The 25,804-nt window shown below is 39.2% G+C and overlaps 1 protein-coding gene across 2 annotated transcripts in view; it reads right to left on the minus strand.

Annotated features, from left to right (window-relative positions):
- Positions 1-2,284: 2,284 nt before the first annotated feature.
- The window catches only part of TBC1D12 (TBC1 domain family member 12), a 66,516-nt gene continuing 42,996 nt past the window's right edge, over positions 2,285-25,804 (minus strand). Inside the window, exons 8-13 of one of the 2 annotated variants that reach the window (XM_032136409.2) lie at positions 24,397-24,468; positions 20,522-20,599; positions 14,352-14,480; positions 13,978-14,087; positions 4,751-5,009; positions 2,285-3,423 (exon numbers count right to left, since the gene is read on the minus strand). In XM_032136409.2, the coding sequence (XP_031992300.1) occupies positions 3,355-3,423; positions 4,751-5,009; positions 13,978-14,087; positions 14,352-14,480; positions 20,522-20,599; positions 24,397-24,468 (717 nt within the window). In that variant the 3' untranslated portion in view covers positions 2,285-3,354. The remainder of the gene's footprint in view (positions 3,424-4,750; positions 5,010-13,977; positions 14,088-14,351; positions 14,481-20,521; positions 20,600-24,396; positions 24,469-25,804) is intronic. The other variant, XM_058436199.1, reaches the window with a different exon arrangement.

The raw sequence follows: 25,804 nt of genomic DNA on the forward strand, positions 1-25,804 counted from the left end.
ATATTTCCTACATACTGGGCTCAAGAGAAGATACAGTACAATATTTTAGCTGCCAGTACTGCCAGTCTAAAAAGACTGAAGGCTTAGTGCATTCCTTGGAAGACAAATTTGGCAAACAAAAACAAAGATTATTTCCTTTGTTTCCTTGAGATGCAGTTAAATAAAACAGATATCCCCAAAGTAATGAAGACTCATTTCAAGTAATTACTCTGCTTACCAGTTTTATTTACACAGTAATTGTTATGAGTGGTTTTTAGTGAATTCCTTGTATTTACATTTTATATACACATTTATACTAGAAAGGTAAAGAAACTGTACAATAATAAAAAAATAAGAAAAAGAAATACAGTAACTTAGGTACAACTGAGGAAACAAATACATGAAAGTATGATTAAATTTAGTCAGGTAGTATAACCTGAATGAGATTACTGCCAGAGGTTATATTCCCTCTATCAAGGATACCAATACCAAGGAAGTAGTTACTGGAGTTAAAAGGTCATTCTAAAACCTGCTAAGATCATGGCCACTCCTTCAATATTTTATTATATTACCAGTTTCCAGTAAGTAAGTCCCTGTAATAGCAATTACCTTTTGAGGGTTCTACTAGTAGTCCCTAGACTAGAATGACCCATGGGGCAAAAAATATATGGGCACCCTAGGGCCCCATACTCCTAAAGAGGCAGTCACTACACTAACAAGGATCGCAGGCTTGTTAGTTTGAAAACTATATACCACTAACAGAAATAGTGTGCTTAAGTGTTGTTTCAAACTAAACTGCAACATAAAAACACACTGTAAATCTAACCAAATGGCATGTTATATAGCCATCACTCATAACACTCAAGTCATTTAGTTTAGGTTCAAATTTAAACATAATAGGACAATAGCAATATGTCATTAGAGATCAGAGATCTCTGTCAATCAGATACAGCCTTGCGGCCACCTAAAGATGCGTTTGCTGCCTCATATATGTATCTAGTAGCAGTTCCGAAAGCCAATGCATTCACTCTTAGAAGGACAATGTCAATTGTTCTGACACTGCTGTTGGCTACATTTAACTAATTCTATGATATGGTACTAGAGCTCAGGAAATACATCAAGGCCGGGCGCGGTGGCTCACGCTTGTAATCCCAGCACTTTGGGAGGCCGAGGCGGGCGGATCACGAGGTCAGGAGATCGAGACCACAGTGAAACCCTGTCTCTACTAAAAATACAAAAAAATTAGCCGGGCATGGTGGCGGGCGCCTGTAGTCCCAGCTACTCGGAGAGGCTGAGGCAGGAGAATGGCGTGAACCTGGGAGGCGGAGCTTGCAGTGAGCCGAGATCGCGCCACTGCACTCCAGCCTGGGTGACAGAGTGAGACTCCGTCTCAAAAAAAAAAAGAAATACATCAAGCCAGATCACTCTGTTCAGACCTCCCAAGGGAAACATGTTCCCTGGACAGCACCTGACTGGGAAAAGACTGTTAATGTTGCTATAAAATGCAAAATAGTAAAAGCAGCATTTTCCCCAATTTACTATTCAGTGAGAAAGCCAAGCAGAAACCCAACGCAGCACATTGTGAAGAGTTTCAATGCTCTATTTTCAGCAGTTAAGCCAGGCATACCACCTCCTTCATCTGACCTGGATCCTGCTCTAGACTTCAAGGAAACATACACCTGATTAGCAGTTCAAGAACTCGACATAAAAATAATTCATGCTATGTTTCAATTGGAGGGTCATGACACTGTTGGGCCCACAGGCAAAGCATTCATAAGTCAATTTAATTAAGATCATATCTACCTTTTTGGAAATGACTCCCTATGTTACAATGAAAGAATTCATCAAAGAATGATTCAATCATGCAGCACTACTTCCTAGAGTTGTCAGGGAAATCACCCATTTCTTGGCAGTTGACAGAAGGCTGATCCAAAAACACAGTGAAGAGATGTTCCCGTTCCTCAAAGTACTTCACCTCCATGGGCATGAGGATTTAAAACCTGCTAAGTTCCCGAACCTATACAAAGTGGCCAATGTGAGGACGCAGAAGTTGGATAACTCATTCAGAGGCTACCAGTCTTCCAAAGAGTCACTATCTAGACTAGCGTATAATGAGGTAGATGAGGCAGTATCAAGACCTTCCTTGAAGAAAGCAATGATGAGTAAAGAAGATGAGGATGGGTTATAGGCAGCATTTAGTGTACCATGTGAAGAGATTAAGATGGCACTGACACATAAAGGAATCAATAACAAGACCGATCTCCTTATACAGCTTCCTCAGGCAACTGAATCAAGAGATAAGATGTAGACTTAGAAAAAAAAATTACCTTTTTCTTTTATTCTTATTTCCACTGATTAGGAAAAATTATACATAGAGTTTTACAAGTCACAGATTTAGCTACATATTAGATTTCAAATTTCAAACTGGAGTTAACAAATTTTGTTTCTATAGACAGTGGAAGAATTGTAACTAAAAAATATGAAGTCTTGCCAAGTAGCATGCTATTTAAGAACTCTCAGGATTCATTGCTTTTTACTCTTATCACTGAGAAACATCACATATGTTTTTGGACTTACTCTCAAAGTCAAGTCTTCAATCCACTAAAGTGCAAAGAACTTTCCTTCTACCAGTTATTTATAGTTTTCTTAATGTGAAATTATTAGATGAATAATTTGTTAGACTAGAACCAGAATGGCTAAAATTCTCTAAGTGATAAGGAATTCCTTAAGGAAGACAACAAATTTCCGTTAAAAAACAAATGGACACGATACTATGGAAAAACATCTAAACAAACAATAAACAATCTCCCACCAACATTTCCAGTTCCTAGGTAACTCGAATTTGCCCCAACTTGTGAATGAAGATAAATGACATCTTCAGTGACTTAAATCATTTACAACCAATTTTGTTCATTACTGGTCTATAATATCTTCAAAAGGTCAGAACTAGAAACAATGTCTGTACTATAGTACTTTGGAGGTTAACAGTAGTATTTAATAATCCTACTCTAGCCTCCAGAGTATCTTTGTGGTAACTGTTACAAAAGAAAAGATGTAAAAATTTGAAGTATCTTCAAAGCTATTTAAAAAATTTATTGCATTAAACTGTTTACTTCAAATTGTGGAGTATAAACTCACCATTTAAACTTTTTCCTTTGAAAAATGACTCTACCTACAAAATAATAGTTTATTAATACTGTCAATAAGTTACTTATTTCATTTACTTCAGCCATAAAATGTAAAATCAGCAGTTTTCCACCTCTTGATTCTTTTAGGTATCTCCAACATTTTCTTCCATGCCTTTTACATAGGAAACAAAAAGCCTTTATCCAAAAACCACTTTTTCTATGTCAATTAGTCTGTCAATTTTGAAGACTAGCTTTTCAAAGCAGGACTACTGTTCTTGTCTCCTTCTTTAATATCCTTCATTACAGATGCAAAGACCTGAAAATTATATGAAATAAAGATTAATCCTCAAAAACTACCACCCAGATTAAAGAGATTTAAATAACTATAGTTTATAAACATGAAAAAGCTTTATTATACTTAACTCTGTCCCCGCAAGTGTGCCATTCTCAAATCCCCTTTATTTTTTTCTAATCATGAAATATGATTAGATTCCAATTTTTACCAATTGCTAACTATTCTGAAATTACTATTTGGTAACATAACATTTTCTGAACCAATAAGACTGTGAATTTAATAATGTCAATTGTTTATATCATTCATGGATTGAGTGATACTGCTATCCTTTTATGTCACTTAACTTAGATTGCCAATACTTTTACTTTCCTAACAAGACTAAGCATCTAAAAGCCAGGACCATACATTATATATTCTTTCAACTACAAACCCTAGTACACAGTAGGTATTTAATATAATAAAATTGTTGTCTATTTGAAATACCAAAGTAATAACTACTCTGGCAAATAAATGACTACTGTGGGTTGTACTTCACTAAATTGATATTATTGGACTTACATAAAATAAAGCCCGGCCGGGTGTAGTGGCTCACACCTGTAATCACAGCACTTTGGGAGGCTGAGGCAGGCAGATCACAAGGTCAGGAGATTGAGACCATCCTGGCTAACACGGTGAAACCCTGTCTCTACTAAAAATACAAAAAATTAGCTGGGCGTGGTGGCACGTGCCTGTAATTCCAGCTACTCGGGAGACTGAGGCAGGAGAATCGCTTGAACCCGGGAGATGGCGGTTGTAGTGAGCCAAGATCACACCACTGCACTCCAGCCTGGGCTACAGAGTGAGACTCCATCTCAGAATAAAATAAAATAAAACAGGCCAGGTGCAGTGGCTGACGCCTGTAATCCCAGCACTTTGGGAGGCCGAGACTGGTGGATCACAAGGTCAGGAGATCGAGACCATCCTGGCTAACACAGTGAAACCCCATCTCTACTAAAAATACAAAAAATTAGCCAGGCATGGTGGCGGGCGCCTGTAGTTCCAGCTACTTGGGAGGCTGAGGCAGGAGAATGGTGTGAACCCAAGAGGCGGAGCTTGCAGTGAGCCGAGATCATGCCACTGCACTCCAGCCTGGGTGACAGAGCGAGACTCTGTCTCAAAAAATAAAATAAGCCCTATGTTTGGATAGCTGAAAAGTGGGCAATTTGATTTAAACTCTTGCTTCTTAGAAGTCAAAAATTATTTTTAAAAGACATATTTTTAAGCACTAACTTTTAAGAAATACCTAACTTTTTTACAATAAGTCAACTGCTTTAACACATCTATTAAAGATAGGAAAATATCACTCTACCTGAGTCCATTTTTTGGTGCTATTCTGCATCTGAATGGCTGCAATACAACTGAACAGCTTTTCCGATGTGATATCTTCTGGCAATTTAGTTAGAAACTGTGCTATATGAATAAAGTCCATCTGCAGGAGAATATCTTCATATAATCGGAGGATTCCTAATCCAGTCCTAAATAAAAATTCTTCCCCATCTCTGCAAAATACATCCCAGACTCGACAGGCCAGATCAAGTGGTAGTGATTTGCTATATAGTGTGAAGATCCTAAAATTAGAGGGAAAAATGGTCACTGAAATTTTTCATTCATTAACTCATTTACTCAGTATGCATCTCTATAAAAAAAGAACAGTGCTTAATTAGGGATAAGAAGGCAAATAAAAATGGCTTTCCCATCCTGGCCAACATGGTGAAACCCCATCTCTACTAAAAATACAAAAATTAGCTGGGCATGGTGGCACACACCTATAGTCCCAGCTACGTGGGAGGCTGAGGCAGGAGAATCGCTCGAACCCAGGAGGCAGAGGTTGCAGCGAGCCGAGATCGTGCCACTGCACTCCAGCCTGGTGATAGAGTGAGACTCCGCCTCAAAAAAAAAAAAAAAAAAAGGCTTCGTCCCTCAAACTTGAGTAGTGGGAAATTAAATAATAAATAACAAAATTATGTGAATTTACAACCTTATGTAGAAGAAAGGCCTAATATATACTAGAGTGGTAGAACAGTCTGGTAGTTAAGGGTATGAGCTATGAAACCAGAATGCCTGAATTTGAATCTTGAATTTGCCACTTATTAGTTGTGTTACCTTGAGCAGGATAGTTGTCTTTACTGTGCCTCAGTTTCTTCATTAGTAAACTATAAGAAAACTACCTACCTCTCAGGATTGTTTTAAAAATTATAGTAGTTAATAAATGTAAAAGTGTTTACATCAGTGTTTGGCATGTAAGAAATGCTAAATAAAAACTATTATTATTGTATGAAGAACCCAAATATCATCTTTTAGTAACCTAATATAAACTCAAAGTCTGACTTCTCTCTTTTCTCTTCCCCTTGCACAAACATCCGGTTTTGTTTTGTCTTTTTCCTCCACCCAGCTTTATTTACTACTTCTTTTGAAGCATGTATACCTTCCAGTAGAATCACCAAAATGGTTTTTCCCAAACTTTCTGACAATGTCTGACCATGTAATTCTTTATCCAGTGGTTCTCTGGGAGCCATTCTGGTTGGGGGAAGTGGGGAGAGTAAGTATTACAGGACTTGTCTTGAAGTTGCCTTGGCAAAGAAAGTACACAATTGTTTACACCGATTGTGTGTTTATTTGAGGTAGTGCTGATGGGATTTAAGGAAGGGAACTAAAAGCTTCCTCGCCAAAATAATTAAAAAAAAAAAATCCTTTTGCACTGCCACTTATTCATTCCCATCCCACAAAAATGTCTCTGGGATTTGTATATAATAAACTCAACAGAGACATGAAACAAAAGTCCGTCCCTACTTCTTAAATTACAAACACATATGTAATCATATGACAAAAACCACTTTTGGTAGTACAAAACTCAGTGTTCAAAATGAGGAGTGCCTAGGCTCAGGTTCTAGTATACAGTACTTTTTTTTTTTTTGAGACGGAGTCTCGCTCTCTCACCCAGGCTGGAGTGCAGTGGCGCGATCTCAGCTTGCTGCAAGCTCCGCCTCCCGGGTTCACACCATTCTCCTGCCTCAGCCTCTCCGAGTAGCTGGGACTACAGGCGTCTGCCACCACGCCCAGCTAATTTTTTTGTACTTTTAGTAGAGACGGGGTTTCACGGTGGTCTCGATCTCCTGACCTCGTGATCTGCCCGCCTCAGCCTCCCAAAGTGCTGGGATTACAAGTGTGAGCCACCGCGCCCGGCCTGTACTTGCTCTTTATTAGTTCTCTCCTGTCCCCACATCAATTGTGATCCTGCTGTCCCCCATGCTCACACTTCTCAAGACTGACAATGGAGGATTTTTTTTTTTCCTTCTTAATGGGATTAGTATTTTAACTTGGATCTCAGTCCCATAATATTAAAAAACCCTTCTCTCATTTTCTTGGGTCCTTCCCTGAGTAACTCTAATGCTCTTAGGGGACAGGAAGAGAATACATTGAAAAATAACTTAATTTTTTTTTAATGGAGTTTTGCTCTTGTTGCTCAGGCTGGAGTGCAATGGCAAAATCTCAGCTCACCGCAACCTCCACCTCCTGGGTTCAAGCAATTCTCCTGCCTCAGCCTCCTGAGTAGCTGCGATTACAGGAATGGACCACCACGCCCGGCTAATTTTGTATTTTTAGTAGAGATGGCGTTTCTCCATGTTGGTCAGGCTGGTCTCGAATTCCTGACCTGAGGTGATCTGCCCGCCTCGGCCTCCCAAAGTGCTGGGATTACAGGCGTGAGCCACTGTGCCCAGCCAATAACTTAATTTTTAAAAAAGCCTAAATCAGTCGGGTCTGGTGGCTCACGCCTTTGGGAGGCCAATGTGGGAGGATCGCTTGCATCCAGGAGTTCAAGACCAGCCTGGGCAACATAGTGAGACCCCATCTCTATAAAATAGCAAAAATTAGTTGGGTGTAGTGGTTTGCCTGTAGCCCCAGATACTGGAGAGGCTGAGGTGGGCAGACTGCTTAAGCCTGGGATTTTGAGGCTGCAGTGAGCTGTGATCACGCCACTGCACTCAGCCTGGGTGACAGAGTGGGACTCTGTCTCAAAAAAATTAAAAAAAAAAAAATCCTAAAGCAAAGAAGATCTGAGAAGACACATTTGACCAATGCCATTATTTATTTTTCTACATTAAAGCTTAATACCATTTACATGAAACCCACTGGTTGTGAATTGTTAAGAATTAAAGTTTAAATATGTCATCTGTACTCTTCCCCCCTCCTCAAATTATCATGGGAATTCTTTTTTTTTTTTTGGAGACACAGTCTTGCTCCATTTCCCAGGCTAGAGTGAAGTGGCAGGATCTCAGCTCACTGCAACCTTTGCCTCCCAGGTTCAAGAGATTCTCATGCCTCAGCCTCCCGAGTAGCTGGGATTACAGGTGCCTGCCACCACACCTGGCTAATTTTTGTATTTTTAGTAGAGACAGGGTTTCACCATATTGTCCAGGCTGGTCTCGAAATCCTGACCTCAGACGATCCACCCGCCTCAGCTTCCCAAAGTGTTGGGATTACAGGTATGAGCCACCTGTAATAGGATTACAGGTGTGAGCCTCTGCACCCATGTATATTCTTAACAACAACCTGTCTTAAGATCAACTGCTCCATCTCTTTGGCAAAATTCACCCACCATTCTATAATCTACTGGGTATTGCTTAAAAGGCAAGCTCTCTAAGTTAAAACAAAAGATTTTCAACAGAAAAGATGATGAAAGACATTAGTGCCTAAATAAGACATCATTCTTCTATCAGAAAACTGGATACATTTATAATAGGTACAAAAATAATAAGGAGTAAACTTAGGAGTAAATTTAACCAAGGAGGTGAAAGACCTCTACAAGGAAAACACTGATGAAAGAAATTGAAGAGGATACAAACAAATGGAAAGACATCCCATGTTCATAGATTGGAAGAATTAATATTGTTCAAATGACAATACTACCCAATATAATCTATAGATTCCATAAAATCCCTATCAAAATACTAGTGACACTCTTCACAGAAATAAAAAAACCATCCTAAAATTTATATAAAACCCCAAAAGACCTCAAACAACAAAAGTAATCTTGAGAAAAGAAGAAAAAAAAAAGCTGGAGGCATTAGACTACCAGACCTCAAAATACACTACAAAGTCATAGTAACCCAAAAAGAATAGTACTGGCAAAAAAACAGATACATAGAAAAATGGCACACAAGAGAGAACCCAGAAGTTAATCCACATTATCTATAGCCAACTGATTTTTGAAAAAGGTGCCAAGAACACTAATTCAGGAAAGGACAGTCTCTTCAATAAATGGCGCTGGGGGAAAAACTGGATATCCATATGAAAATAAAACAAAACAAAACTAGACCCCCACTTCTCACCCTATACAAAAGTCAACTGAAGATGGATCAAAGACCTAAATGTAAGACACAAAACTATAAAACTATCAGAAGAAAACATAGGGGAAATGCTTCAGGACATTAGTCTTGGAAAAAAATGTTATTAGTAAGATCTCAGAAGTATAGGCACCAAAACCAAAATTAAACAAATTCCCATTTTAGATTATATCAAACTAAAAATCTTCTGCACACCAAATAAAACAATCAATAGCATAAAAAAACCCCACAGAATGGGAAAAAATATCTGCAAACTATTCATCTGACAGGAAATTAATAGGCAAAATATATGAGGAACTTAAACATCTCAACAGCAGAAAAAAAAAAGGCCAGGCACCATGGCTCATTCCTGTAATCCCAGCATTTTGGGAAGCTGAGACGGTGGATCACTTGAGGTCAGGAGTTCCAGACCAGCCTGGCCAACATGGTGAAACCCCATCTCTACTAAAAATACAAAAATTAGCCAGGTCTGGTACACACCTGTAGTCCCAGCTACTTGGGTGGCTGAGGCATGAGAATCACTTGAACCCTGAATGTGGAGGTTGCAGTGAGCCGAGATCGTGCCACTGCACTCCAGCCTGGGTGACAGAGACCAGAGAATGACTCCATCACTCACACACACACACACACACACACACACACACACACACACACACACAATCAATCCAGCTAAAAAATGGCCAAATGATCTGAACAGACATTGCTCAAAAGAAGATACACAAATGACCAACAGATATATTTTAAAATGCTCAACATAATTAAGCATCAGGAAAATGCAAATCAAAAGCATAATGAGGTATCCTCTTACCCCAGTTAGGATAGCTATGATCAAAAAGACAAAAAATAACAAATGCTGGCAAAGATGCAAAGAAAAGGGAACTCTTATACACTGTTGTTGTGAATGTAAAATACAGCCACTATGGAGAACAGTATGGCGATTCCTCAGAAAACTACAAATAGAACGACCATACGATCCAGCAATGACACTACTGGGTATATACCCAAAGGAATTGAAATCAGTATGTTTAAGATAGGTCTGCACTCCCATGTTTATTGCAGCACTATTCACAATAGCCAAGATACGGGATCAACCTGAGTATCCAACAACAGATGAATGGATAAAGAAAATGTGGTACATACACACAATGGAATGCTACTAAGCCACAAAAAAGAATGAAATCCTGTCATTTGTGAGAACATGCATAGAACCAGAGGACATTATGTTAAGTGAAATACCGCATGTTCTCATTCATATGTAGAAGCTAAAAAATGCTAGTCGCTCTCTTTTTTTTTTTTTTCTCAGAGACAGGGTCTGGCTCTGTCGCTCAGGCTGGAATATAGTGGTACAATGTCAGCTCACTTGAGCCTCCTAGGCTCAAGCCATCCTCCCACCTCAGCCTCCCAAGTAGCTGGGACTACAGGCGATGCCACCATGCACCATACAGCTAATTTTTGTACTTTTTGTAGAGATGGGGTTTCGCCATCTTGCCTAGGCTGGTCTCAAACTCCTGAGCTCAAGTAGTCAGCCTGCTGCAGCCTCCCAAAGTGCTAGGATTATGAGCATGAGCCATTGCACTGGCCAGCTGATCTCATAAAAGTAAAAAGTAGAACAGAGGATACTAGAGGCTGGGAAGGGTGGAGAGAAGGAAGAGATAGGCTGAAATTTTTTAAAATATACAAAATTACAGCCACATAGGAGGAATAAGTTCTAGTGTTCTATAGCACTGAAGGGTAACTACAGTTAACAATAACACATGGTTTCAAATAGGACAACTATACTGAATGTTCCTAACACAAAGAAATGATAAATGTTTGAGATGATGGATATGCTAATTACCCTGATCTCATCACCATACATTATATGTACAGAAACATCACTATGTACCCCATGGATATGTACAATTATTATGTGTCAACTAAAAAAAAATTTTTTAAATTCAAAAGAATGAAAAGAAAAAGAAATCTTATTTTAATTCCATTAAACCACATAGCTTAAGAAATTAACTTTTAGAAAATGTAATACACATTGTTACATTGTTGCAATTATGGTTTTTTTGTTTTGCTTTTTTTTTTTTTTTTTTTTGAGACGGAGTCTTGCTCTGTAGCCCAGGCTGGAGTGCAGTGGCATAATCCCGGTTCACTGCAACCTTGGCCTCCTGGGTTCAAGCGATTCTCGTGCCTCAGCCTCCCGACTCACTGCAACCTTGGCCTCCTGGGTTCAAACAATTCTCGTGCCTCAGCCTCCCGAGTGGCTGGGACTACGGGCATGGGCCACCACATCCAGCTAATTTTTGTATTTTTAGTAGAGACAGGGTTTCACCATGTTGGCCAGGCTGGTCTGGAACTCCTGAGCTCAGGTGATTTGCCCACCTCGGCTTCCCAAAGTGCTAGGATTACAGGCATGAGCCACCATGCCCAGCCATTATATTTTCCTTAAAAAATGTTTCTTTATATTGTGTAATACTTGAACAGCAATGATTCGACCTTCACTATGACATCCTACTTCCACATCTCAATTTCTTCAGCTCTAAAATGATGAATTTGGATTACTTCCAGTTCTAAAATCCCACCTCTCTTACAACTAAAAAAACCCTAAATATTCTTCTTCAGTAAAATCAGTATTGATCATGTTGTAGTTAACTTTATAAAGAATATGGTTTCTGGAACTGGACTGCTGAGGTTTTAGTTTCTATTCTGCCATTTATTAACTGTGAAATATTAGGTATGGTACTCAAGCCTATCAAAATTTCAGTATCAATTATCCAGGCATGGTGATGCATACCTGTAATCCCAACTACTCAGGAGGCTGAGGTGGGAGGAATGCTTGAGCCCAGGAGTTCCAGGTGGAACTGTGATTGTGCCACTGCACTCCAACCCGGGCAACAGAACGAGACTCTGTCTCAAAAAATAAAAAATTTTTTTTTTTTTTTTTTTTTTTTTTGACGGAGTCTCGCTCTGTCTGGAGTGCTGTGGCACAATCTCGACTCACTGCAACCTCCAACTCCCTGGTTCAAGGGATTCCCCAACCTCAGCCTCCCAAGTAGCTGGGACTACAGGCATGCACCACCACACCTGGCTAATTTTTGTATTTTTAGTAGAAATGGGGTTTCACCATGTTGGCCAGGATGGTCTTGATCTCCTGACCTCGTGATGTGCCCGCCTCGGCCTCCCAAAGTGCTGGGATTACAGGCGTGAGCCATCACGCCCAGCTTTACAGTACATATCTTATGTGGTTGTTCTGATTAAACAGAAAAAAAGTATGTGTGGTAGAAACTGGCTGTTTACCAAACCATTTCTTTTTCTTTCTGGGCAAACAGCTAAACCACATTTTGCATCTTCACTTGCAGTTAGTTGTGGCCGCATGACTGAGTCCTGGCCAGTGGAATGTGAGAGGAGGAGATGCGTAATACCTCCAGGCTTAGCTTCCCAAAATCTCCCCTTGTGAGTCTCCTTGTCCTCTCCCCTTCTGTGAAAACCCTGGAAATGCCTTGTTAAAGATGGTGGAAGTACAAAATGGAAGGAACGTTGGTGCCTGAATTACAGTTTGTAGGAGAGCTGTATGCCTATTAGGAACACCATTAATATCATTAGTCTTAATATGACAAATGAAAAGTCTAAAAAACTTTGAACTTTAAACACAAGTAATAAAATGGTGATCCTGTCTGCAGTATACATGATTTGGCAACATACATAATTTTTTTTTTAATAGGGTCTCGTTCTGTCACCCAGGCTGGAGGACAGTGGTGCAATCATAGCTCACTGTAACCTTAAACTCCTGCGCTCAAGCAATCCTCCCACTTCAGCCTCCTGAGTAGCTGGGACTACAGGAATGCACAACTATGTCTGGATAATTTTTTTATTTTTATTTTTTGTAGAGATGGGGTCTTGCTGTGGTGCCCAGGCTGGTCTCAAACTCCTGGCCTCCAGCAATCCTCCCGCCTCAGCCTCCCAAAGTGCTGGGACTACAGGCATCAGCCACTGCACTTGGCCTTTTTTTTTTTTTTAAGCTAGAGAAAGTCTAGGAAATAAAATTGTGTGTGGAACAGTAAAAATCTGAGCTATTCATATGTGTAACTTGGAGAAAGTATATTGTATTTACATTTATTACATTTTTTAAAAAATTTCAGACAATATATAAGAAGGGAGATCAAATTAAAAAATTCAAATTGGTGTCATCTTGGGGAAAAAAGCTGGATAAAGCCTTGAAATAAAAAGAAACAATATGAAGCCCTTAGTAAAGAAACACTATAATAAATATCATAAGCCCTTGTGTGTTAATAATAAAATAAATAGCAACTTTGAGAGCTTCGTATGTGCTAGGCATCGAATGAGATAATCCACATAAAACACCCTCGCTACAACTATAAAGATAATATTATTCCCAATTTATAGACAAAAAACTGAAACACAAACTGAGAGATTCTGATTTCAACCCAGAGGCTATGCTTTTTTTTTTTTTTTGAGATAGAGTTTCGCTCTGCCCAGGCTGCAGTGCAGTGGTGTGATCTCGGTTCACTGCAACATCTGCCTCTCAGGTTCAAACAATTGTCCTGCTGCAGCCTACTGTGACTACACCCTGCTAAGTTCTTTTTTTTTTTTTTTTTGAGCCGGAGTCTGGATCTGTCACCAGGCTGGAGTGCAGTAGCGCAATCTTGGCACACTGCAACCTCCCACCTCCTGGGTTCAAGCGATTCTCCTGCCTCAGCCTCCCGAGTAGCTGGGATTACAGGTGCATGCCACTATACCTGGCTAATTTTTGTACTTTTAGTAGAGACAGGGTTTCATCATGTTAGTCAGGCTGGTCTCGAACTCCTGACCTTGTGATCCACCCACCAAAGTGCTAAGATTACAGGCGTGAGCCACCGTGCCTGGCCAAGACTAAGTTTTTGTATATTTAGTAGAGGGGTTTCACCATGTTGGACAGGCTGGTCTTGAACTCCTGACCTCAGGTGATCCGCCCACCTCAGCCTCCCAAAGTGCTGGGATTACAGACATGAGCCACCACGCCCAGCCAAGTCCATGCTCTTAATCAAATGCATCCCCACAAAAATTTGGAAGTTTCTAAATTTGTAAAAGAAGGCTCTTTATACGTAAAATCCTGCACATGAGATTTACTCTAGTTCCTAAAACACACAAAAAGTTATACTTTATTTCCTTTTCATTATTATATATTATGTATGTTATGACTTACCAGTCTATCAAGTATATATCTGGTGTAAGACTGTAAGATTTGAAGTGAAGAAATAATTTGGAGAGATTTTCTTCAAAAAATACTTCAAATGTTGCAAAATATTTCAACATCTAAAGATTAAAAAATCAATACAATTATGAAAGTATATACTCTAGAAATAAAGAAATTAAATGCTTAAACACTAACAGGAAATCTTGCTCATTAAGAATCTCATCTTTTTCTGAGTCTTCTCAGCAAACATGCATTAATAAACTATAATATAATGATAAGTTTACATTAGGTCAGATTATCTTGGCCTTCTAATTATTGTTTTTCACTCTAAGAGGGCATTCAAACTACAGAAACAAACAAAGGAAAACATGATCCATTCATACCATGCTGTGATCCACACGAAAAAAGGCCAACTGGCATGGCTTATTCAGGAGATTGGCAAACGCAATAAAGGCATCTGCCTCTTCCAAATTGAGAATGAGTACTGCTGCAATGAAGGACATCCCTTGGACCTTCAAAGGGAGAAAAAATTAGTCAAAATGGACTTACAATAATAAATCTATATAGTTTATTTTATTGTACTCCTAAAAAATTACAGTGACATTACAAAGTAGAATTAACCAAGATTTCTTTTTTCCTTCCCAGCAAAGGTAAATACAGAGAGCCCCTAATGATTATGAAATCTCCCTAATTTCTTGTTCATATGGTGTGGTTTTTCAACATTAGGGAGAATTTTTGAAAAAAGAAAAAAGCATCAGATTTTACTGCTACAAAAGGCTATCTCAGTATATTACCTAGTTTTCATTTCCTCTCAGTCTGAATTCTTTCAAAATAGAGTACAGAATCACAAAATTTAATAAAAATCAGGTGATTATTTTCATTGTTATAACACATCTGAGTAAAAAATGAAGAACTCAGAATAAAAGAGATCTATCAGAAGTGCTGCTGAAATACCAAGAAAGGAGACGTTGTGGGGGTTGAGCCTGGAGTACTGGAAAAGCAAGAGACGGAAATAGGAAAAAACCTAAAATGGAAAAGAAGCATGAACTAAGACACAAAAATGGGAACAATAGGACCAACTCAGCTGGAGTAAGGAAAGGCATTTAGAGAAGGTAGGATGTGTTTATGTTGTGAAAGACCTTGAGTAAAAGGCTAAGCTGCATAGATGTTTGCTTCTTGCTTATGAGTTACTGGCAGCTATCATATACTTCTCCTTTTTTTTTTTTTGTTTCTTTTTTTTGAAGCAGTGTCTCACTCAGTCACCTAGGCTGGAATGCAGTGGCATGGTATCATCTCACTGCAACCTCTGCCTCCCAACTCCAGCTATCCTCCTGCCTCAGCCTCCTGAGTAGCTGAAACTATGGGTGTGTACCACCACACCTGTCCAGCCCATACATTTCTTTAATTAAAAAAAAACAGTTATCAAACACTTACTTCTGGAAGAGATTTGTATAATGGATTTACACAGTAAGACCATTAAGAATAACTGCAATGGGTCTGGCGCGGTGGCTCACGCCTGTAATCCCAACACTTTGGGAGGCTGAGGTGGGTGGATCACCTGAGGTCAGGAGTTCAAGACCAGCCTGGCTAACATGGTGAAACGCTGTCTCTACTAAAAATACAAAAAATTAACCAGGCGTGGTGGCAGGTGCCTGTAGTCCTAGCTACTCGGGAGGCTGAGGCAGGAGAATGGCGTGAACCTGGGAGGCGGGGCTTGCAGTAAGCCGAGATCACGCCACTGCACTCCAGACTGGGTAACAGAGCGAGACTCCGTCTCAAAAAAAAAGAACAACTGCAATGATAACTCTGTCTCTTGTTCCCAGCCAAGTGTTTTGAAAGGGATGCCTACAATCACTATCTCTACTTTCTCAGCTCCCTTTTCTTTTCTTTTTTTTTTTTTTTTTGAGACGGAGTTTTGCTCTTTTTGCCCAGGCTGGAGTGCAATGGTGTGATCTCGGCTCACTGCAACCTTGGCCTCCCGGGTTCAAGTGATTATCCTGCCTCAGCCTCCTGAGTAGCTGGGATTATAGGCATGTGCCACCACCCCAGCTAATTTTGTATTTTTAGTAGAGACGGGGTTTCTCCATGTTGGTCAGGCTGGTCTTGAACTCCCGACCTCAGGTAATCCACCCACCTCGGCCTCCCAAAGTGCTGGGATTACAGGCGTGAGCCACTGCACCCGGCTCTCAGCCCCCTTTTCACTCTTTCACACACTTCAGTATGTATTCCCACTCCATTACCATACTATTTTGAGATTTCTCTTGCCAGCATGACCAATGATACTTATTGAAAAACCCAGTGGGTGCTACCTCTCTTAACAGCATTCCCTTAGCTTCTGCAATCCAATTATTTCTTTGTTCTCATCTTATTTCTCTGTCTTCTTCTGAGTACTTTTTGCAGATTCTACAGTAATTGCCTATTTGATTTTCTAGAACTTAAGTTCCATGAAAACAGGGACTGTAGTAGGCATAATAATTGCCCACCAAAGATGTCCAAGTCCTTATTAATTACCAGAAGCTATGAAAATGTTGCTGGACATGGTAAAAGGGACTCTACAGATGTGATTACGTCAAGGATCTTGAGATAGGGAGCTTATCCTGAATTATCTGGGTGGGCCTGAAGTAATCATCATGAGGTTCCTCATAAGTGAAAGAAGAAGGCAGGTTAGTCAGAGAGAGATTTGAAGATGCTATACTGCTGGCTTTGAAGACGGAGCTATAGGCCCATGAGCTAAGGAATGTAGGCAGCCTCTAGAAGGTGGAAAAAGCAAGGAAATGGATTCTCCCCTAGAGCTTCCTGAGGAAGCACAACTCTGCCAATACTTTGACTTAAACCCAATGAAGTCTATTTCAGACTTCTAACCTCCAGAATCGTCAAACAGTAACTTTGTGTTGTTGTTTTATGTGTGTTTGTTTAAATTTTTTTTGTAGAGACAGAGTTTTCCTATGTTGCCCAGACTGGCCTCAAACTCCTGACCTCAAGTAATCTTCCCACCTTAGCCTCCCAAAGTGCTGGGATTACAGGCATGAGCCACTGCGCCTGGCCTAATTTGTGTTGTTTAAAGCCACTAAGTTTGTGGTAGTTTGTTACAGTATTCATAGGAAACTAGTACAGAGACCACACCATGTTTGTTTGTTCATAGTTGTATTCTTAGTACCACAATATTTGCTGAATGAATACAAGGGGCAAAGTATTAACCATCTGTAATAGAATGGTAGCAAAGTAAATAGAAGGAATTAAAATTACATTTAATTGTACCTAAGATGTTGTTTAAGTAATGTTATTTTACATACCGCTAAAAAAGAAAAAATGCTGCCAATTAAGCAATGGCATAATACCTTATCACTTGGAATATTTATTTATTTACTTAATTAATTTTTTTGGAGACAGAGTTTAGCTATTATCGTCCAGGCTGGAGTGCAGTGGCACAGTATCAGCTCACCGCAACCTTCCCCTCCCAGGTTAAAGCGATTCTCCTGCCTCAACCTCCCGAATAGCTGGGAATAGAGGCACCTGCCACCACGCCTGGCTAAGTTTTGTATTTTTAGTAGCAACGGGGTTTCACCATGTTGGCCTGACTGGTCTCAAACTCCTGACTTCAGGTGATCCGCCTGCCTTGGCCTCCCAAGGTGCTGGGATTACAGGTGTGAGCCACCGTGTCCAGCCCAGAATATTTATGTTATGCATATTTTTAAAGCTATTTATAGCTCATTCAGATTTATCATATATCACTCTTGTTCATATAAGAAAAGAAAATAAGAAAAACAGTTATTTCTATAATTTCTTCAGAGTCCAATTCTTCTAAATATTTTGCATTATTTATTGACTCGTGTGATGCACTGAAAAACATACATTGTTTATGTAGTATTGCTGACAAAACTGTCTAACCTGAATCTAATCATGAAAAAATAATCAAATTCAAGTTGAGGGTCATTCCGCAAACAACTAGCCTTAACTTTTGAAAAGTGACATTGTTACAACACATACAAAAGGCTGAGGAACTGTTCTGTTTTAAAGGAAACTAAAAAGAACAACTAAATACCACACATGACCCTGACTGGGTCTCTACTAAAAATACAAAAATTAGCCAGGCATGGTGGCGTGTGCCTGTAATCCCAGTTACTCAGGAGGCTGAGGCAGGAGAACTGCTTGAACCCAGAGGGCGGAGGTTGCAGTGAGCTGAGATTGTGCCACTGCACTCCAGCCTGGGTGACAGAGCGAGACTCTATCTCAAAAAAAAAGAAAAAAGAAAAAAAAGAATGCATAGTCCTTGAGGGAGAGTCCCAGGAGAACAAAGAGAACAGCAATTGCAGTACAGAGCTCCATCACGCAGGCTGGAGTGCAGTGGCGGGATCTCGGCTCACTGCAACCTCTGTCTCCTGGGTTCAAGCAATTCTCCTTGCCTCAGCTTCCCGAGTAGCTGGAATTACAGGCCTATGCCGCCACACCTGGCTAATTTTTGTATTTTTAGTAGAGACGGGGTTTCGCCATGTTGGCCAGTCTGGTCTCGAACTCCTGACCTCAGGTGATCCACCTGCCTTGGCCTCCCAAAATGCTGGGATTACAGGCATGAGCCACCGCACCCGGCCTGTGGTTCTTTTAAATAAGTATAACTGAAACGTGAACCAAGATTATCAAATTTTTTCAAGAATAAAATCTACAGATAAAACTTTCATGAGTTATTTATAGATTCAGCATATGTTATTCATTAACATAGTTAAAAATGTATTTTGTCAAATCATGACATGAAATAGGTATTCCAATATAATCTACACTAGTTTTAACTTATAAAGTAAGTGTGATTTAACTGACTGGTTTGTCAGTGAGCCTTGATACCACCAGTTAAGTTATATGGTGGTCATTTTACATAAATTCAATGACCCAACAGAGCTCATTTCGGCAGCAAATATACAGTGACCTAGTAAGTCTGCAGCCAGGGTAAAAAAAATATTTAAAACATATTCTAAAAAAATCATTATCATAAGTGTAATAAAAGTAACAGTATTTTAATTTTCCCCAATTTTTCTCAGTATACCAGGTTAAACAAGTGCCTTTAAGTGAGGATTTTTGTTTGTTTGTTTTGAGACTGAGTCTCGCTCTGTCACCCACACTGGAGTGCAGTGGCACAACCTCAGCTCACTGCAACCTCTGCCTCCCGGGTTCAAGCAATTCTCGTGCCTCAGCCTCCTGAGTAGCTGGGATTACAGGCATGCGCCTCCACACCCAGGTAATTTTTGTATTTTTAGTAGAGACAGGATTTTGCCATGTTGGCAAGGCTGGTCTCAAACTCCTGGCCTCAAGTGATCCGCCTGCCTCAGTGTCCCAAAGTGCTAGGGTTATAGGCATGAGCCACTGCACTCAGCCTGAAGATATAATTTTAATAGATTTTTTTTATTTTTTTAAAGTCTAGTGTAGGCTGGGTGCAGTGGCTCATACATAAACCCAGCACTTTGGGAGGCTGAGGTGGGAGGACCACTTGAGCCCAGGAGTTCAAGATCAGCCTGGGTAACATAGTGAAACCTTGTCTCAAAAAACACAAAACACAAAATAAAATTTAGCCTAAAATGTCAGTAATAGATATTTTGACTAGTCTCAATAAAGGCTTTTGGGATACTTTATAGAAACTGAGAAAGTGAACAATTCTAATGATTGGTAACAAAATGTTTTTGCAACTCAAGTAGTTAACAGTCTTCTATTTTCAATAAAGCTAAAGGAGAATCTAATTGAGTTACTGAGATAATTAAGCCATCATTCTCAGTAAACTATCGCAAGAACAAAAAACCAAACACCACATGTTCTCACTCATAGGTAGGAACTGAACAATGAGAACACTTGGACACAGGAAGGGGAACATCACACATCGGGGCCTGTCGTGGGGTGGGGGGAGGGGGGAGGGATAGCATTAGGAGATAATACCTAATGTAAATGATGAGTTAATGGGTGCAGCACACCAATATGGCACCTGTATACATATGTAACAAACCTGCACGTTGTGCACATGTACCCTAGAACTTAGATACTAATTTAAAAAAAAAAAAAAAAGTTGATTGAAAATTTATATATGCCCAACCAAAAAAAAAAGTTTGTTTCTTTCATGTATGTAGTTTCTCTATTTGTTTTGATCAGTTACACTAATAATTGTAATAACACAATTAGAAAAAAAGTTTAACATTTAGAATATTATGTATATCAGAAATAGAGCTAATTTTTCATTTTTAATTAATTTATATATTTGTAGCAGAAGTATAACGAGATTACTAAAAGACTTTTGGGCAGAAAAGTGTTACATTAGAATAAAATTCTGTGAGAGAAATGAAATAAAATACAGTAGTCCTCCACTTTCCCTAGTTTTGCTTTCTGAAGTTTCAGTTTCCTGTGGTCAACAGTGGTCTGAAAATATTAAATGGCAAGTTCCAGAAATAAACAAGTCATAAGTTTTAAACTGCATGCTGTTCTAAATAGGGTGGTAAAAGCTGGAGCGGTCCTGCTCCGTCCTGCCAAAGAGGGGAATCATCCCTCTATCCAGTGTAACCATGCTGTATATGCTACCCACCTGCCTAGTAGCCATCTCGGTTATAAGATCAACTGTTGTGGTATTGTAGAGCTTGTGTTCGAGTAATGCTTCTTTCACCTAAATTGTTAAAATAGTGTTATAATTGTTCTACTTTATTATTAGTTACTGCTGTTTATGTCTTATTGTGCCTAATTAATAAACTTTATCATAGTTATGTATGTATAGAAAAAACAGTATATATAGGATTCTGCACTATCTGCAGTTTCAGGGCAAGTACAAAACCCCATATAGGCTGGGCAGGGCGGCTCACGCCTGTAATCCCAGCACTTTGGGAGGCCGAGGCGGGTGGATCGCCCGAGGTCAGGAGTTTGAGACTAGCCTGGTCAACATAGTGAAACCCCGTCTTTACTAAAAATACAAAAAATAGCCAGGCATGGTGGCGGGCGCCTGTAATCCCAGCTACTTGGGAGGCTGAGGCAGGAGAATTGCTTGAACCCAGAAGGTGAAGGGTGCAGTTAGCCAAGATCATGCCATTGCACTCCAGCCTGGGCAACAAGAGTGAAACCCCATCTCAAAAACAAAAACAAAAACAACCAAACCTATATATTCCACTTGGTGTCTTGGAATATATCCCCTGAGGATAAGTGGGGACTGCTGTATATGGCTATTTCCAAAAAGACAAAACATAAGTGTTGGTGAGGTTGTTGAGAAAAAAACTTGCACACAGTTTATAGGAATGTAAATTAGTACAGCTATTATAGAAAACTGTATGGAAGTTCTTCAAAAAAACTAAAAATAGAATTACTATATGGTCCAGCAATCTCACTTCTGGCTATTACCCAAAAGACTTGAAATCGGTATATCAAAAAGATACCTGCACTCCCATGTTCATTACAGTACTACTCAAAATAGCCAAGTTAAGGAATCAACATAAGTGTTCATCAACAGATGAATGGGATGAGACAGTGTGTGTGTGTGTATACAGAAGAATACTGTTCAGCCTTAATAAAGGAAGAAATTATGTCGTTTGGGACAACATGGATGGAACTGGAGAACATTATGCTAAGTGAAATAAGGCAAAAAAACAGAAAAGCAAATATTGCATGTTCTCACTTAAATGTGTAATCTAAAACCACTGAACTCATAGAAGCAAAGAGTAGAATGGTGGTTACCAGAGGCTTGGGGGTGGGGAAGATGATAATCAAAGAGTACAAAAAGCTCCAATTAGAAAGGAGGAGTAACTTTAATTTTTTTGAGACAGGGTCTCACTCTATCGCCCAGGCACAATTTCGGCTTACTACAGCCTCAAGAGCCTGAACTCTAGCGATCTTTCCACCTCAGCCTCTTGAGTAACTGGGACTACAAGTGCACACCACCACACCTGGCTAATTTTTTATTATTTGCAGAGATGAGGTCTCAACGTGTTGCTCAGGCTGGTCTTAAACTCCTGGGCTCAAGCGATCTTCCCACCTTGGCCTCCCAAATGCTGGGATTACAGGCATGAGCCACCATGCCTGGCCTGATTTTTTTTTTTTTTTTGAGATCTATTACACAACATGGCAAATACAACTAATAATTGAGTTCTGCACATTTCACAATCACTCAGAGAGTAAATCTCAAATACTCTCATTACAAAAAATGTCAGATATTTCAGATGTTGAGCAGGTTAATTACTTTGTTTTAATTATACAACATTATATTAAAAAATCATAATATCAGCCAGGCACAGTAGGTCACACTTGTAATCCCAGCACTATGGGAGGCCAATGCAGGCGGGTCACTTGAGCCAGGAGTTCAAGATAAGCCTGGGAAACAGTGCCCTGTCTTAACACAAAATACAGAAAATTAGCCAAGCATGGTGGCTTGTGCCTGCAGTCCCAGCTACCTGGGAGTCTGAGGTGGAAGAATCACCAGGGACCAGAGGACCAGGAGGTCGAGGCTATAGTAAGTCATGATCACGCCATTGTACTCAAGCCTGGGTGACAGAGTGAGACCCTGTCTCAAAAAAATAAAAATAAAAAAAGAAATACAAGTTCAGAGAAAAAGCAAAAATGTAAAATATTAATGAAGAGCTTGTTAATATATTTTTCTTTAAATGGACTATGATATAGGTAAATTCATTACAGTATTTAAACTCCACTACAGACTTCTTTTCTTTTTTTTGAGACAGGGTCTTGCTGTGTTGTGCAGGCTGGAACGCAGTGGTCCAATCCTAGCTCACTGCTGTCTGGGAGTCCTGGGCTCAAGCAATCTTCTTGCTTCAACCTCCCAAAGTGCTGGGATTTACAGGCATGAGACACTGTGCCCAGCCTGGGGACTTTTTTTTTTTTTTTTTTGAGACAAGAGTTTCGCTCTTGTTGCCCAGGCTGGAGTGCAGTGGCACGATCTTGGCTCACTGAAACCTCCGCCTCCCAGATTCAAGTGATTCTCCTGCCTCAGCCTCCTGAGGCACGTGCCACCATGCCCGGCTAATTTGTGTATTTTCAATAGAGACGAGGTTTCACCATGTTGGTCAGGCTGGTCTCGAACTCCTGAATATGTAATCTACCCACCTAGGCCTCCCAAAGTGCTGGGATTACAGGCGTGAGCCACCACGCCCGGCCTGCCTGGGTACATTTTTAAAAAACTATAAGATGTTATCATTTAACCAGTGCTAAAAAATTAAATTATTTACAAGTTAACTTACGATGAAAAACTTTAAACTTCAACTTAAACATGTGAAGGGGATACACGGTATTCTTACAATTCATTCACAGAATACCTGAGTAAGAGAGTTTAAAGACTCTGCTCAAATCTAACTTTCTCTATAAGGACTATCTTATGATCTTTTCAAATACTACAACCTGCCCCACCCTAAACCTAGCACTTTCCCCCTTTATCATCTCACACTTTTCTACAGCACTTATCTTTTAATATAACATGATTTACTTATTTGTTTGTTGTTTATTGTCTGTTTCTTTCTTCTAAACTGTAAGCATCATAAGGACAGAAATCATTTTGTTCACTGAGGTATTTCAAGTGCCTAGAACAATGCCTGACATATAGTCATAAGAGCACAATAAATATTTGTTCAGTAAACAAACATAGAAATGAACATGCAAAAGAACAAAGTAACTTGTACCAGACAGCCACCCTATAGAGAGGTCTAACATTCTTCTATTTTAAGGCAAAGGTGAGGAGATGAAAGTTCTATAACTTCTAGTTAAAAATGGTAATTGAACATCACATCTTTCTTTGTTCTCCTGCAAAATCCAACTAAAAATACAGTAAAGAAAAAAATAAATATTAACCCACAAGGACTACAAGAATGAAAAATTATATAGTAGATAGTTAATAGTATTTTAGAAATTGTAAATTAAATAAGTGTAGAACGTTAAAACTAAAATATCTACAGAGGAGGAAGCCAATAATCAGCAAGCCAATTCAGCTGTAAAACCCTGAAGGCTCAGAAGCTGAAGTTGTCAGGTACCTGTGAAATTGAGAAATAGAGCTAAAAATAGGATTGGGTGAAAGTCTGTATAAGGAGCAAATCCCCTCCCCTGTCCTTTAGGGACAGGTACCTATCCTTCCCTTAACCTGGTAGAACATAGGAGGTTTACTGTCTAGAGGCACAGTCATGGAAAAGAGGGTTAGGAAGAGGGGGACGAGGCATCACAGTGACATCAGGGCATGAGATAAAAGTTTATAAATTGCATGGTGAAATCTCCCGCAGCTCCCCCAGAAAGCTGGCAGCCTCAAGTACATATAAGCTCCTGGCAAGAGATGGAAAGATTCTTCGCTGGCTAAATTGATAAGCCCAAGAAAAACAGACATAGAAATACAGACATTTGGGAGCTAATACAACATAGGATATTTTGATAAAGAGTGTAGATAAAATGCTTATATTCAAAAAATAGATTGAAACAAATACTTACATAACCAACATCAGGTCTGTAGCATGTGTATGCCCCTAAAATACTATGTAAGACATCATGATATGGGCCACCCTTAGGAGAGAAAAATGAAATTTGAAACTGTACAAATAATTGTCTCTAAGTTAATTTTCATATGTTAATAAACTGTAGCATTTCCTAAATGACTAGTTTTAGCATATTTAATAAAAAATATTATAAATGTACTCTGCCAAGATGTTTTCCAAATTATTAATAAGAAATATTTAATACTGCAGATGGGTGCGGTGGCTCATGCCTGTAATCCCAGCACTTTAGGAGGTCGAGATGGGCAGGTCACTTGAGGCCAGGAGTTTGAGACCAGCTTGGCTAACATGGCAAAACCCCATCTCTACTACAAATACAAAAATGAGCTGGGCATGGTGTCATATGCCTGTAATTCCAGCTACTCGGGTGGCTGAGGCACAAGAATCGCTTGAATTCAGGAGGCAGTGGTTGCACTGAGCCAGGATTGTGCCACTGCACTCCAGCCTAGGCAACAAAGTGAGAATCTCTCTCAAAAAAAAAAAAAAAAAAAAGAAATATTTAGTACTAAATAACAACAACAAAAAAAAGCCAAATAAACTTACTTGATGGATACAAGCTATATAATTTGTCAACAGTTTTAAAATCTTCTAGATTTGGTATAATAAGAGTATGAGAGTATGATGAATACACACAGTTTCATTTTATGTAATACAGCGTCAGCAGAAAAAAAACCATCAAGCTACACTAAACTGTGTTAATAATTTTAATCTTAATGGTAAAAATTTTTATCTCATTTTATTTTTATCAATCTAAAGATAGAAGAATTCCATGTATAAAGACTTGAATCAGCTGGATGTGGTGGCACATGCCTGTAATCCCATAATCCCAGCTACGCAGGAGGCTGATGCAGGAGGCTGATGCAGGAGGATTGCTTGAGCCTAGGAGTTTGAGTTCAGCCTGGGCAACACAGCAAGACCTGATCTCAAATTTAAAAAGAAATAAAAATAAAGACTTGAGTCAAAGATAAAGTATATATAATGTAGTTATTTCTCTTTTCATAAGATATAAGCAACTTCATAATAGCCTATGTACAAAGAAAACCATTTCTTCCTATTTTAATGATAATTCTGAAAATTTTTAAGTTTTGTGACAAAGTTCTTTATACTTTAACAATTTACTAGGACAAAATATTAAGAATTCATATATCTTACACAACAAAAAGCAAAATAAATTCACTGTAATAAAATTCATCAAGTGCCTACTACATAAAAGGTATTAAATGCTATGCTAACTACAATGTATTTCGGTCAGTGGAATAAAATAATAGAAATTCCTTTATAATTTTATACCTAGTTTTAGACTTTTTACATAGGGTCCCCAATTTCTAGAGTTTTGCCTTTTTTAA

The sequence above is a fragment of the Hylobates moloch genome, unplaced genomic scaffold (genome assembly GCF_009828535.3).
Source record: "Hylobates moloch isolate HMO894 unplaced genomic scaffold, HMol_V3 SCAFFOLD_3, whole genome shotgun sequence".
Lineage (NCBI taxonomy): Eukaryota > Metazoa > Chordata > Mammalia > Primates > Hylobatidae > Hylobates > Hylobates moloch.